Source organism: Phaenicophaeus curvirostris, chromosome 2, assembly GCF_032191515.1.
Source record: "Phaenicophaeus curvirostris isolate KB17595 chromosome 2, BPBGC_Pcur_1.0, whole genome shotgun sequence".
NCBI classification, from domain to species: domain Eukaryota; kingdom Metazoa; phylum Chordata; class Aves; order Cuculiformes; family Cuculidae; genus Phaenicophaeus; species Phaenicophaeus curvirostris.
This window is the reverse complement of record NC_091393.1, coordinates 92,462,674-92,476,350: the sequence shown is the minus strand read 5'-3', so window position 1 is coordinate 92,476,350 and position 13,677 is coordinate 92,462,674. Positions and strand designations below refer to the sequence as shown.

Genomic DNA, 13,677 nt, shown 5'->3' with positions numbered 1-13,677 from the left:
TGTCTGTAACTTCATGAAGATAATCCAATTACTGAAAATCTGACAGTTTGCCAGTGGCCTGGGTTAAAGTGCATTTAAACACACTTTTTCTCAAATGAGGTAGTTTGTAGCAGAGCTTCACACACCTTCCATAAATTCTCAAAGTTGATTTCCTCTTCCATGAAGCCTTAAGAGTACACTGACCCATAGAACTGAGGACTTTTTTCTCTTCTGGAAAAAGACTTTTTGAATGAAATGGGACAGAAATGATGAGGCTTTATAAATCAGTTACAAGCTTCACACTTGCTTGGAGAATTGAAATGAGTTTCCCATGTCAGATAAAGCACTTCATGGGCTTCTGCTCTTTTTGATGTACGGGTGAGTGTCTTGTTGTAACTGTCTTTTGCTAGAGATACAGGCTGTTACCTTAGGAACAGCAGAATATCTCAGTAAACGCAGTGTATAAAATAAACTACAAATGGAAGGTGAGGATGATATTAAGAAAACCCAGAATACTTTTTCCTAATTTTCAAAACAAGATACTACTGCTCAACAGCTCTATTACTTACCCTTCCATCTTTATCCACTCCAGCTAACTGTCCTGTTGCAATTCTAATTTTGTCTGGATGAACTGCAAGACTAAGACAGACAGAAATATGACTTGCTTTTGCTGCCATAGGTCTTCAAAATTGAGATGAAGACACTTATGATCCTAAATCCCACTTTTAATGAGACAACTTGAATGTTCTTCAACAGATTATTTCATTACACACAGCACTAATAGGTCGATAAGGCTCTTGCAATGGGTGTTGGCACACAACCAGGAGTGGCAGAAAAGCCACCACCCCCATGAGCTGTGACAAATCTAAGGTTTGTACTGTATCAGGAGTCCACTATAACAAAATATACGCTGTCTCATTATGAACTTCCTACATGTAGCTAGATGTCATGCATATTTTATGCCTAAAACTAGCATGAAACTGGTAAAAAAAACAGCTGAAAAGTTTGCTGAGGGCTTGTGCACCCAGAAGTCACAGATTACTGACACTTTAAATAAGTTATTGATGTAAATGCACTAATGAAATTCTCCAGTATGGTGCACTACTAGTGTAAGTAAAAATCTGCTTTTGCTTATCACATTTCGCTTTGGGGTTGATGTGAAAATAGTGCAATTTCAGAGTACACATCTCTCTTAGTCCAGGGGATTTTTTGACAGACCTTTTTCTTTGCTTTCTCTGTAAAATTACAAAGGCAAAGAAAGCCATTGAAACAGGAAAGGGGGAGCAGAAGATAGCCTGAAGAGGTCAGTGTGATGGACACCAAAAACATTTACAGTTCAGTCTAACTTTTTTGAATGAAAGTGGAGAACACAAGACTGACGGCATTCCTCCCACAAAAAGCAATTACAGATATCAAAGCACAGTCAGGAGAAGAGAGGTTTATATGGCAACTCTTCTCCATTCAGGTACAGTAGGGAGCTTATGTGCACCATTACATTACGTTCACTACCCTTCAGTCTAACATCATAAAGGAAGCAATTGCCTTTGCACCCATAATGATGTTGACTTCAATTTCCTTGCTTCTGTGTTTTGGGTTGCAAACATCTTTCTCATTTCCCTAGACTGTCTTTATACTTGGATGTGGCATCTATTACCAAAAAAAAAAAAAAAATATTGCTCAGTTTTCCATTTGGTTTTCTAATTCTCCTTTCAGACCACAATTTTGCCATAATGCCTTTAAATCATTTATTTAGAATTAGGCTGACAATGATTTATAATTTCTGGGACATCTATGTAGAATGATGTACACAAAGATCTCTTCTCTAATCCTGCACTTTTAGATTGGCTACCTAACCCATTGTTTTACGTTTAAGCCAGAAACTCTAAGATATTATAGCATGGACTACTCTAGCACCATTCATTTGTGCAGTGTTTACAACACTAAAATCTACTGGGAATGATGAAACAGAAAATAACTACAATTATGATTACATTAATGAGCTCATACACACAGTAGGAAAGAATAAAAGAATTATTACACTCATACTTATATGTGAAAGTTATATACTAACCATTTAACACAATCTGTATGACCCAAGTAGTGTCGCTGAGTTCTCTCCTCATAGTTAAATAGTACCACCACTGATGCTATGAAATACACAATTTCTCCGGTAGGAAGGAGGTAAACATTGGCTCGACAGTCTCTTCCACGATACCCATATCTATACATATATTTTCAAGTCAAGGTTTTCATAATCATTGCGTATCAGAAAGAAAAAAAACCAAACAAAAACAAAACAACAAACCCAAAGCAGCTATTGTTTTTAGTAAAGGATTCCTGGGGTGCTCTTATGTCAGCAAAGTCCCTTTATGCTTTTTTTCTGGAACTACAGCAAAATTCCAGTAACACGCTTTAGAAAACCAAATCAAACTCCATACAATTGGACTTCAAGATATCAAATCCCTTAAAAAGTGAAGCTCATTGATGTTAAAAACAAAATATATAAGGCACACTGAAGTAAAACAATTACAGGTTGTAATTTCATAAAAACCTCCATGTGACATGCCATTAGGTAACAGCAGGACTCATTGTCCTGATTTAATATTTTTTACGGCATCAGAGCTGTGCATCTCCACTCTGGGCACCAGAATATTACCTCTACTCGGTCCTTTAGAATAACCGTGTGAAAATTCCTAATGCCCTTCAGAAAAAGGCAAACTTCTGCGCAGCAGTTGCCAAGTTCAGGAAATATTTCTTTAGACTGCTTAAGAGTATTTTTAAAACAAACAAAACTTGAAAGGAACTGACATAGTGAAAAATAGTCTACCCAAATCTACCCCAAATATATCAAAAAGAATTTTTTTTTTTTTGTAGGAAACCTGCATGACTCCTAATGACATTCAGAAGTTTTACACACTGTGAAACAGCCTTAGTTAGCACTGATCAAACATTATTACAACCGGTTAATTCTTTGAAACGGGTGCAATTTTCTTCATCTAGACCATTAATGTGGCTGTCTGCCTGTATTTCAATTGCCAAGGTCACTATGTACAATTAACATCATAACTCAGACTTTAACAGTAGCTCTGTAGCCTCAAAAAGTATAATTTTCCTGTTATGTCCTGCACTTCAAAGAGTTCCCCGCTTCAGTGCCAACTAACACACCTGCAACAGCAAGGAAAATACGGGAATTACATTAAGCAACTTTAGCTAAAGGATTCGAGCCTTAGATGCTAGTTAATCACGTAAATAAAAGAAATTCAAAAGATCCACATAGGAGAAATCTGGATAGATGAAGTAATAAATGAGAGTAGCTGCAGTAATCCAAGTTTGGGGTGTTTCTAAAATGACGTATCCCTAAGCTCACAGGCTGGCCTCTATTATTCCTGGACAAGGGCTGCTATGCTACCAAAAATACTGCCACAGCCCTTCCAATGCCACCCCCTGCCCCCTAAAATCCCCTTCCCCCAACTCCTCCTCTTTTGCAGTACCATCAAACCACAGGACAGCTATACCACAGGAATACTTGCAAAATGAAACACATGCTGTAACTAAACAACGGTTCAAGGAGGGACACTGCATTCCGTTGTCAATTAAATCCCTTAAGAGTATGGGAAACAAAATAGATCTATATTTTGTGGTCTTCCATTTATTAAAGAACACCACAATGGCTCCTCTGAAGCAGAGGTTATTCACTAGCTTGCTTAGCAAGTGATATGGAGAGAAAAGCTGATACAACACAATGCTGAGGGCAGGAAAAAAAAGGATGCCTCTGCTTCTCCTCCATCACTATTTCACTATTTACATCCCCAATAAATTTTTCCTCTTTCATCTTCTTTTAAACACCAATGGAACAAAAGAGACACTCCAGAATGGCCTTTTATAAAAAAAAAATAAATAACCAAACAAAACCCAAACCAACGAGACCACTGGACTTTCAAAAATGATGGGCTACAAACCAATCAAAATATTTTTTTTCTATCATCAAGGATTAAGAACATTATTCTAAATACCTTCTCAGAAAAGAAAGGCAGATCTTGTTAATCTGCTGAATACAATGGGGAAGGTATTGATAAGGATTTATTAAGACTGACATCTTTGAACATTAGTCCTAGAAAAGATGTACACAAATGTGCCTTCCTACAGGAGAAGCCTATCATGAAATATCATTAAGATTTTAGCATTCACCATTGAGCTCTGACATTCATGAGGCTGCAAAAAATGGTTAAGTTTTCTCAGTCCATTCCTTTCCTTTACCCCTTCTACATAATAAAATAACAAAGAGCAGCTGCATTTTCTAAGAATGTGTTTTTAAGGAGCATGTAAAAAATCAACCTGTATTGTAGAGAATTTTTTTGCTTTCTTGGTCCCAGACTCTCTTGAGAGAAAACAGGAGGTGGTTGTTGCTCCACAGTATTTCTTTCTTTTTCCACACACTCAGAACAAAGTAGCAGATACATTAATGCAATAATTGACTGTGTTTCTCTATGGAAAAAATGGGTGATAACTTTGATGCATAATTTCCACTAAATTTCAGTGTTAATGTTTCAATGAGACTGATGTTTCAACCAGGGAAACTGAGAGATATTTATCTTTATATTATGAATGTTTCTCACCAATTATAAGGACTGCTTTGTCACATCATTTGATATGCTTAATAGCTTTTAGTTTTGGTGGGTTTTTTGTTGTAATTGGCTAAGAATAGTCATGGCCCTCATGAAAAGTGATCCACTGTACACCAGAATTCAATACTACATTTACTGCTGCCTTCCATTATTCTTAAAAACAAGAACATCAATGATAAAAATAATTTTATAAAACGGAGTCAGAAATATCCTCCAGAAACTGAGCTACTACATTGGGAGAAAGAGTCTATAAAGTCACTACTTGTCAAGAGCAGCACTGACAGTGACCTCTGTAGCTACTAAATAAGACCATTTCACTATTAGTAGGAATGTCAGATATGCTTTAACCACTTCTGAAGTGCAGTAGGAAAGATTGCACTACTAAGAAGGGATACCCAAACAAAATTATCAAATTTAAATGAAATCACTCAGGAACCAGATGCAGCTAAGAGCACAGACTTCCCATGAGCTTCTTAGTTTGCCAAGCAGCTTAGGTGTTTCTTCAATTGACAGTAATCTGAAGGGCAGACAAAAGCTAAGTGTGTTCTGTTGAATCTACAGTACTTCGTATCAGTAGCTGTATACACCTGCAGGTCACAGGTATATGTATATGTAATTTAAAACGGACAACCCTCTCCCAAACCACTCTGCCTCCCCCAACTCAAACAAAAAATGCAGCCCAAGGACCTCTTCTGTTCTTGTCTTGAAGTTGTTCATAGCTGACCAGCAATCTCTAAAACAGTAATACTGAAGGACAATGCAATTATAAAAAAATATCCAGAAGGCAGGGGTTTGAAAGGTGTTCAATACAAAACTTAAAGATTTAATAATGCAACAATCAACTGGCCTTTCAGTTGCAAAACACTGGCATTACCAAAATGTTCTGTGAATCACTGTCCCCATATCTTTTTAATAAGGTGTATAGACTTAGGTTTGCCATCATATTTGGAAGTTATGCCAAGCTTACAGATCTCTTCCCCTTGCCAAACCTGTGCATGAAATACAAGATCTTCTGCTGTTGTATCTTCCTGTCTCCAAATCTGAGACAAACAGTGCAATTTCATAGAGAACAATATTAATCTCCCATAAATTTTACTGCCTTTTCCTCATTGTCTTCTTCACTGTATCCAAAAGATACCCAACACTCATAAATATACTGGTCTGATTTAGGATGACATTTCCTTAAACAGATTCCAAAAACATACGAGCAGTCTGTTTAAACTAGATGTATTTCAGTTTAATTAGCTCTCAGCAGGAAACTAGTTTAACCTGAACTTAAGGTCCTTGGACATTAAATAAGTGTGTCCACTCTGGGATTTGCACCTACTTAACTGAGGGTGAGATTTCACGATCAGTTTTCATCAGTTCATACCCCTTACTGCTGGTGAAAAACTAGATCAGATCTTCATCCAGTATGCCAGTTCTAGCCCTTGCATGTTTGTGAGGCAAATAAAAATTAATGAGTTGATCCTTCTGAAAGCTAATGCTGCAAAAAATGATTACATTTCAGCCAGCTCAGTGACTGACCCAATTCACTGCACTGTGATATGAGTGCCAACATCAGCACCCAAGACCTACAACAGCAGGAAAGCTGGGCACCACGGCTTTGCAAAGCATGAATAAGAGCTCCATTTTCTTTCCAATTAGACTTTTAGTTGAGAACTTCCAATTGAGAACTTTCCTCCTTTATAGCCTAAGCTTCCACAGTATCAATGAAAAGTTCCAAGAACACGAGCTCCACAGCTGCTCTTCATACCTTGTACCCAACGTTATCTGTTTCAATCATCTACTATAAAGGCAGGGAAAATAATAGAGAAATCTTCTTTCCTAAAGCAAGTAACAAGGAGTAGTTTAAACTATATGTATGTCTTAGTCACTAACAGATATGCTGAGAGAGGTACAGGCAGCCTCTGTCTATACATATCCTGATATATGACGGCGTATCATCAACATTCCTGAAAACCTTCCTGCTTTCAACAACATTATGAGGATCAAACCTGAGATTACTACACCAGCTGAAGTGCTGTGTGGCATGTTACTTTACCAAAGTACTAAGAAACTTACACAATCACAACTTACTAGAAGAATCTGCAGAGATGGAGGGGGGGGTGTGACAGGAAGACCCAACTGTGTGCAGAAGGACATCAATATAATGTCTGATATACTAAGCTTGGAGAATTCCTGCCAGCCACACACAAACTAACTCAATTCTTCACATGATAAATGTATTTAATGCATATTATTCTCCAAGAAGTGAACCCCTTCACTTCAGAGCTGAAACACAGAAGTAGTGCTAAGAACCTTGTGCATGGCTGTTTCTGCAATCCTCACTCTGTAAGTATGGACAATGAGAAATTTTGGATTTATGCAATAGTTTCCATAGCCCTAAAACCTCCTGAAAATGAGCAGAAATTAAAAGCTAACAATGTTCCTGAGTGCAAAACATACATTAATACAGTGGGGGACAGAAGGGGAGATTTTTCAAACTCAGTAACTCTCCAAGTACACTTACTTTCACGTTAAAAATAAAATGCAATTAGTTTCACCAGCAAAACAAACAAAGAAAAAGTACAGCTTTTCTGTGCCTACATATTTTGCAGCTTAAAGCTGTACTATAAAGTAGCTACAAAACATTTCAATTGTTAAATTGAGCTTTCCCCCCCCACTTCTAAGTATTTTTTTATCTCTGAATAGAGAAGTCATAAGACTAGATTCTAAAGGAAAATAAGAGGCAAGACAAGACAAAAAATGGTAGCTACTGATATTAAGGATACACCCACTCCAGTTTTAACTTTTCAGGAGGCAGTTCTGTCCTAATATCATCATAGTTTTCTACTTCAGAAGGAATGAACATTGTGATTGGTCGACCCCGCATGAACATCTTGATATACTCTCCCTCTGTTGAAATAAAAACGTGTATTAATCATGTGACAAGTTTATACAAGAAATAAGCACAAAAGAAATCAGTAATAAGCACAGGGATGCAAATAACACTTGTGATACAACTCCTTTTTGAAATGCGATCTTGGTAAAGGCCCGGATTTTAATATTTGTTTTTTAAACAGAAAGCAAAAACATACACACACACATAGTGTAATCATTAGTTGAATTTGTGATAGAACAGACAGAGCATGTAACATTTTAGACAGGCAAATTAAACAACAAAGGCAAATTTCAAATTAAAATCTGAAATTGAATAAATAAGTAGTCACAGAATCACAGGATAAGGTACTTCAGGTTGAAGGGGACCTCAGGAAGTATTTAAGTCCAAGTCCTGGCTCAAAACAGGCTCAGGTATGAGGTAGTCCAGTCTCGAAAACCTCCAAGGATAGAGATGGCACAACTTCTTGGGATCTGGCTGTCTGACAGGACCCCTAGGGCTTTTCCCACAGAGCTGCTCCCTGCAGCTTTCTCTGTTCCCAGCCTGTATCCCTGCCAAGGGCTCTCCCCCAAGGTGCAGGACTTGGCATTTGTCCTTGCTTAGTTTTGTGAAGTTCCTGAAGGTCCATCCCACTGACCTGCCCAGATCCCCTCAGTTGGCAGCTTTACTCTCCAGCATATCAACTGGGCCCCTAGACTCTGATCATCAGCAGGATGCACCATGTTGCCTGCTCCAGGGCATTCCTAAAGATGTTAAATAGGACAGGTCCAGGACAGATGCTTGCAGACTCCACTTGTTATCTACCAGCCAACAGGTAGAGTGTAATTAACCACAACCCTCTAAAGCCAACCAACCCACTGGTCCTGTTTCTCATCTAACTTTCCACAAAACCAAACCGCAACAGCCCAGCTAAGACAAGAATATTGTGGGAAAAAGTACCAAAAGCTTTGCTAAGGAATATAATCTGAAAATACATATCATCACAAACTAATACATCAATCTGAATCATTCGTTTATCAAAACTGTTTCAATTGCATGCTATTGCATATCACATCATTTCCTGAAGAATGGAAAGATACAACAGCTCCTAACAACTCCAGTTGTAGACACTGTCCATAGCTGTGACAAAATACATGCATATCTCTGTTGGGGCACCTGAGCATTTGAAAAGGTACTGCTAAAGGCTTGTGAAGGAACATGAGCTTATTTTCCTCCAGAGAAAGTTAATTACAGAGTATCCGAGTGGCTTGGTCAAACACATAAGCCAGCTGCTAAAAGATATGTCATCTGGATTTAAGGAATATATGATTGCAACTAGTATACTAGGTACCCTACAGGAGTCTTCCCACCACACTATAACAATAATAATTTTCTAAATTGATAAGACCAGAAAAGGCCTTGGAGACTTGAAAGCCTTTACACCCTCCTCACATAGCAAAATCAGCATCATAGTGCTGTTTAACTATGGTTAAATCAGGCCTTAAAATCCACAAGAATTAACGCCAGCCTCCAACGCTGCTAACAGAGGATTTTAATTTTGAAAAACAGTGATGACAAAGACCCAAGTATTTCACTAATTTTCCATCAATGAAATGGTTACTTTGTTATCATTCTTCAACTTCTTTAGTAATTAATATCCACTGTTAAAGTAACTAATACCCCAGCCCCAAAGCAATATAATATTCTGCTGCCAATCTGGAACTCTGATATTTTTTATGTGTAGGGATTTGAAAATCACAGTAGACAGAGGTAACTCAGGGTTTCAAGCCAAAATGTACACAGTTGAGTAGGAATGGAGTAGAAGAAAATGCCGCGAATAAGCAATGCAGTATTAAGAAATCTCTTCTTGTATTTGAAACAATGACTATTAAGCTCTAAAATTAAGATCTTTAAAGAACTATTTTGAGATTATTTTCAAAAAAGCAAACATGAAACAGAGTTCCCACAAATGCCATGGGAATGCTTGCAAACACTTCCCCAATTACGATTATTACTCAGAGTCCATGAATGTGCAATCTGTAATACATTTTGCATTTCCTAAGACATCTAACAATAAAATTATGAGAAAATCAGACTTATTCCCACAGAATTTAACTTAACAGCTTGAGTCAAACTTGGAGATCTAAAAAGGCAAGAGAAGGCAGATAATTTCAGTGACATTAAAAATTTCTTGCTTACGTTCTTGCAATGTTTCTTGCTTACATATTTTAGAAGATGCATAGATGGAGAAATAATCAAATTTCTGAGCAAGCCAAACCTTAAGCAGGGTCTCTTCCCTTCTCTGAATTTGAAATACGCCCCACTATATATACTGCAAAAACATATTCTGCCCTTCTGCAGTCAGAAGAGAACAAGGAAGTAAAAACCTCTAACTATTTTAATCCACCAAAGATACAAAGCAATCTTCCACAAAGTCTGGAAATTAATTCTTGACACTCAAGGTCTTTGTTCTACAGCTTGACAAGACAGAAGATGGAAAACCATCAGTCTAATGAAAATAATGTGGTGAATATTCTAGGTTTCTTAAAAGACTTATTTCCAATCATAGAGGATTTTAGCAGGGTTGTGTGATATTCTATGGAAAACTGCCCCGGCAGTGGTAACACCAGAAAGCAGAAGCTTTGAATGCACCAATGACTTGGACAACACTGACACATACAGGAAAAACTGATGGTGATCAAACCATAGAATGTATTGGGTAACTTCTAGCCAGAAAAAGAACTACCCATGAACTTGCATGGTTTTAACATCACTTGACACAGCATTGCTCAAACTTAACCAGGCCAATGAACCCATGTACCTGAACATACACTTGTTAGAAGTGTACCTACTATGTACATGGTACTTAATTTGAAGATTTCACAACAAAAGGCTTAATTTGTCCAAATATTTTGGTTTTCCTCTTAATGTTCTGTAGTTTGCCTTCTTGATGCTTAATAGTTTTAATTTTTTTATTGTTTGATGAAACTGATCACAGTTTATCATATTTAACATGTTCCCAGACATAAAAGATATGATTAGTTTGACTATTTTTCCACTTTTAGTCTGTTCAAATCAACTTTCTGAGATCAAGAATTCATTTCGTTTCACCTTTGACCCTGAAAGGAGACTTTGTGCTGGAGGCAAGATAAGGGCATTTCCCCACAACAGTCCAAATAAAACTGAAAGCTAGTGCTAAAACCCCACAGGCTCAAAAACTAATTCCCAAACAGAAATTGTAATAATCAAACAATGTAAAACTAACACATGTATAAAGGTAATTCCTTATTTGGAATATTAATACAATGGAAGTAGAGCCATACAAGTCCAGTGTCAATGGAACAAATACAGAGAAGATGAAAAACAGTTGTCCCACTTCTTTCTAAGAAAAAATACAGCTCCTTTGAAGGAGAACCGCAGTAAGTCTATCCACTGACAACAGCAGAAAACTTGCCTCAGATCAAATATCAAAGAACAAACAAAATCACTTCGAAGTAGGTAAATCAGAAACAAGTTATTTTACCAAATGTGCATTGCTTAATTGCATTGTTGAGAAAAGCTAAAGATCGGTATTGTCTCTTGTTCAACACAAATGTTTAATTACACCAAACTAGTAACATGTCTCATTTTTTCCACGAAAATATTTTTAGAGTGTTTATTTCAGAGAGATAAAACAATACTGGCCAAATTGAAGAGTAATATCTTAATAATGATCTTTCTATTAAAATTTGGCACTCAACACTCCTAGAAATAAAAGCACAGCATAGCCTCAGGGTATTTAGAAAAGACCATTCATTTGTCCAAGTCACATTCTTGATCTAACACCGAGCTTGGCACTTCTTGTTCCAGTAGATCAATGCAAAATGACACCAGAAATTTAGGATCAAATTTCTCATTGCTGCTAAGAAGAGTGGAGACAAGCTGCAACTGAAATTCATAAGGACGGAGGCGGTTGCATCTGACTCTGCAGATGAGAGAGATGAAGTTTAAGAGGGATTCAGTCAGGCCAGAAGAGAGAGGCTCTTCCAGAGCTCAGGGGAAAGATTATCTTCAGGGCATTAAAATACAAATTACCCCTCTGAACTTCCCCATTAAAGAAAGATCTTTGTTTGTTTTTATTAGCTAGCTGCCTGTTAATCAAGATCACCTTTGAAGATACTGATTTAACACAATTGTTAGAGAGACACAGGGTAGGTATAACTCGATTAAGCCTCTCCCTACAGAAGAGGAAGGATTAAAAAAAGGAGACAACCCACTGAAAGATTTTTGTTTGAGTCTGTAAATCTCCTTTCATCAGAATAACCTGTAGGGCAGATATAATATTAATGTAAAAATCTTTTGAAATACTGGAGAAGATGGCATTATATCAACAAAAGTATTCTTAAACAGCAATTAATTGCCTGAGGCCAAACTCTTGTATTTTCAAGTTCAGAAAACCAGTGATTTAACTCTTCCATAGCATACTGACTTAATTGAATGCTAAAGAGCATTAGACTATCTGTTTCTTTCCTGCATTCTCACTATTGCCACGTACAAAGCAGTTTGTCAAGCTGTTTTTTTCCCTCATGTGTCTTTTGGAAGAGCCTTGATCATCTCATAACAGGTATGTAGGTAAAGAGGTGTAGGGGAGATAAAGTGAGAAGTTTTAAAGAGTTGAGGGGGAACTTCAATAAACAAAAATCCCTGGACAATTCTGGCATGTACTAGCCTGAAAACAGTAAGTATGAAAGTATTCTTTGTCCCACATAAAGAAAGGTTCAGACCCCTCTACCCACTATGCAGAAGCACTGGAGGGGGGCATACCTGAGAAAACTTAGCTACTTGTTGTTTTAATTAATCTGCAACTGCAGACACCCTATAAATCCTTTCAAATATGGATCAAACCAACCTAAAACTACAGTTGAAGTTTTGTAGATAGCACACCCTGGCGCTGTGGATTATCACAAAAAGATATAGCCCAGACGCACGGCTGCTACAAAAGGCAGCATCAAGTGGACGCAGCACTCTGGCTTCAGGGGCCAGCTCTTCACTAGGAACAGCTGTAGCTGTTTTTGTGCAGCCTTGAGCTCAAATTCACAGCCTTTGCCAAACTCTGCTTGGCTCCACAATAATTCAGCTCTGGAGCCTCAACAATGTTTTTGCACAAGTGTCAGGGAACAGCAATTTTTATTCCCAGGACTGGCTAAGGCTTATTAGCCCTCTGGGTGTGCTGGACCCAAGCAAGCTCCACGCAGGTCTCAGCTCTCTGTAGGATGCCCAGAGGTCTGGGAAAATTATTATCTCAGCCCCAAAAATGCAGAAACACTTGATCTGACTACGCCATAGCCCCAGTCAGCTGAAGGAACACAGAACATCGCTCAGTAAGACTGAAGCAAAGACAGGGTCCAGTGACTTGGCAAGGGCACACCTAAAGGTGAATTTAAGCAGCAATCAGCCAGAAAGCTCTGCAAACCTATGGTATGAACTGGAGGAACATCACAGCTGAGCTTAGCCCAGCCCAATGGATACACAACACGCCTCCCAGCCTCGGTTGCCCTCTATCTGCATCACTCTGTTTTTTATTCTCATCAGGGTACTGCAGCACTTGCTTTGAACAGCAGAGACTTGGCTGTCACTGGGCAATGCACAAACACACTGCTGATTTTGGAATACCACCCTAAAAACCTCCTTATCCTAGCAGCTGGGAACTGCTCAGCTTCCAGGTGACAATAAAGCATGGCCAGTTGGTTTTATTTTTTGTGCCTATGACAGCATAGCTTTTAACTTCAGCATAGAATGAAAACTGCAACAATCACCCTCTCTCCTCGTGGCCTTCATTTTGAAAAAAAAAAACAACTAAAAAAACCCAAAAACCCTAACAACATTCAGCTGTTTAACTCTTTTTGCATGATAAGGTTTCAGTCTGCTTCCACGCCACCATGAAATGTATCCTTTATGATTATGTGTGGCAATAACTGCACGCAGTGTTACAGAGAAGAACCTATCAGGGTGCATTAACATTTCCCATAAGGCTGTGTATCTCCATTAGAATTACTTCTGATACATCCTGGGTTTACATTTGTGTTTTTGTAATAAGTGAGTGGTTCAACCTCCATGTGACTATCTAGCATGTTAAAGCCCTTTCCCTCACCATATAATTCTGGCAGACAACCGGTTTATAGATAAAGGATTTCTAGTAACTCCTGTATGTGTGATCTTGCACTTTGAATAATT

The 13,677-nt window shown here is 38.0% G+C and overlaps 1 protein-coding gene across 5 annotated transcripts in view; it reads right to left on the bottom strand.

The window, feature by feature from the left end:
* EML4 (EMAP like 4) overlaps positions 1-13,677 on the bottom strand; it is a 162,637-nt gene that overhangs the window by 33,344 nt on the left and 115,616 nt on the right. For all 5 annotated transcript variants that reach the window (XM_069852899.1, XM_069852900.1, XM_069852902.1 and 2 more), the window contains 3 exons: positions 7,379-7,502; positions 2,051-2,200; positions 549-618 (listed from right to left, as the gene is read on the bottom strand). In XM_069852899.1, coding sequence (XP_069709000.1) covers positions 549-618; positions 2,051-2,200; positions 7,379-7,502 — 344 coding nt within the window. The remainder of the gene's footprint in view (positions 1-548; positions 619-2,050; positions 2,201-7,378; positions 7,503-13,677) is intronic.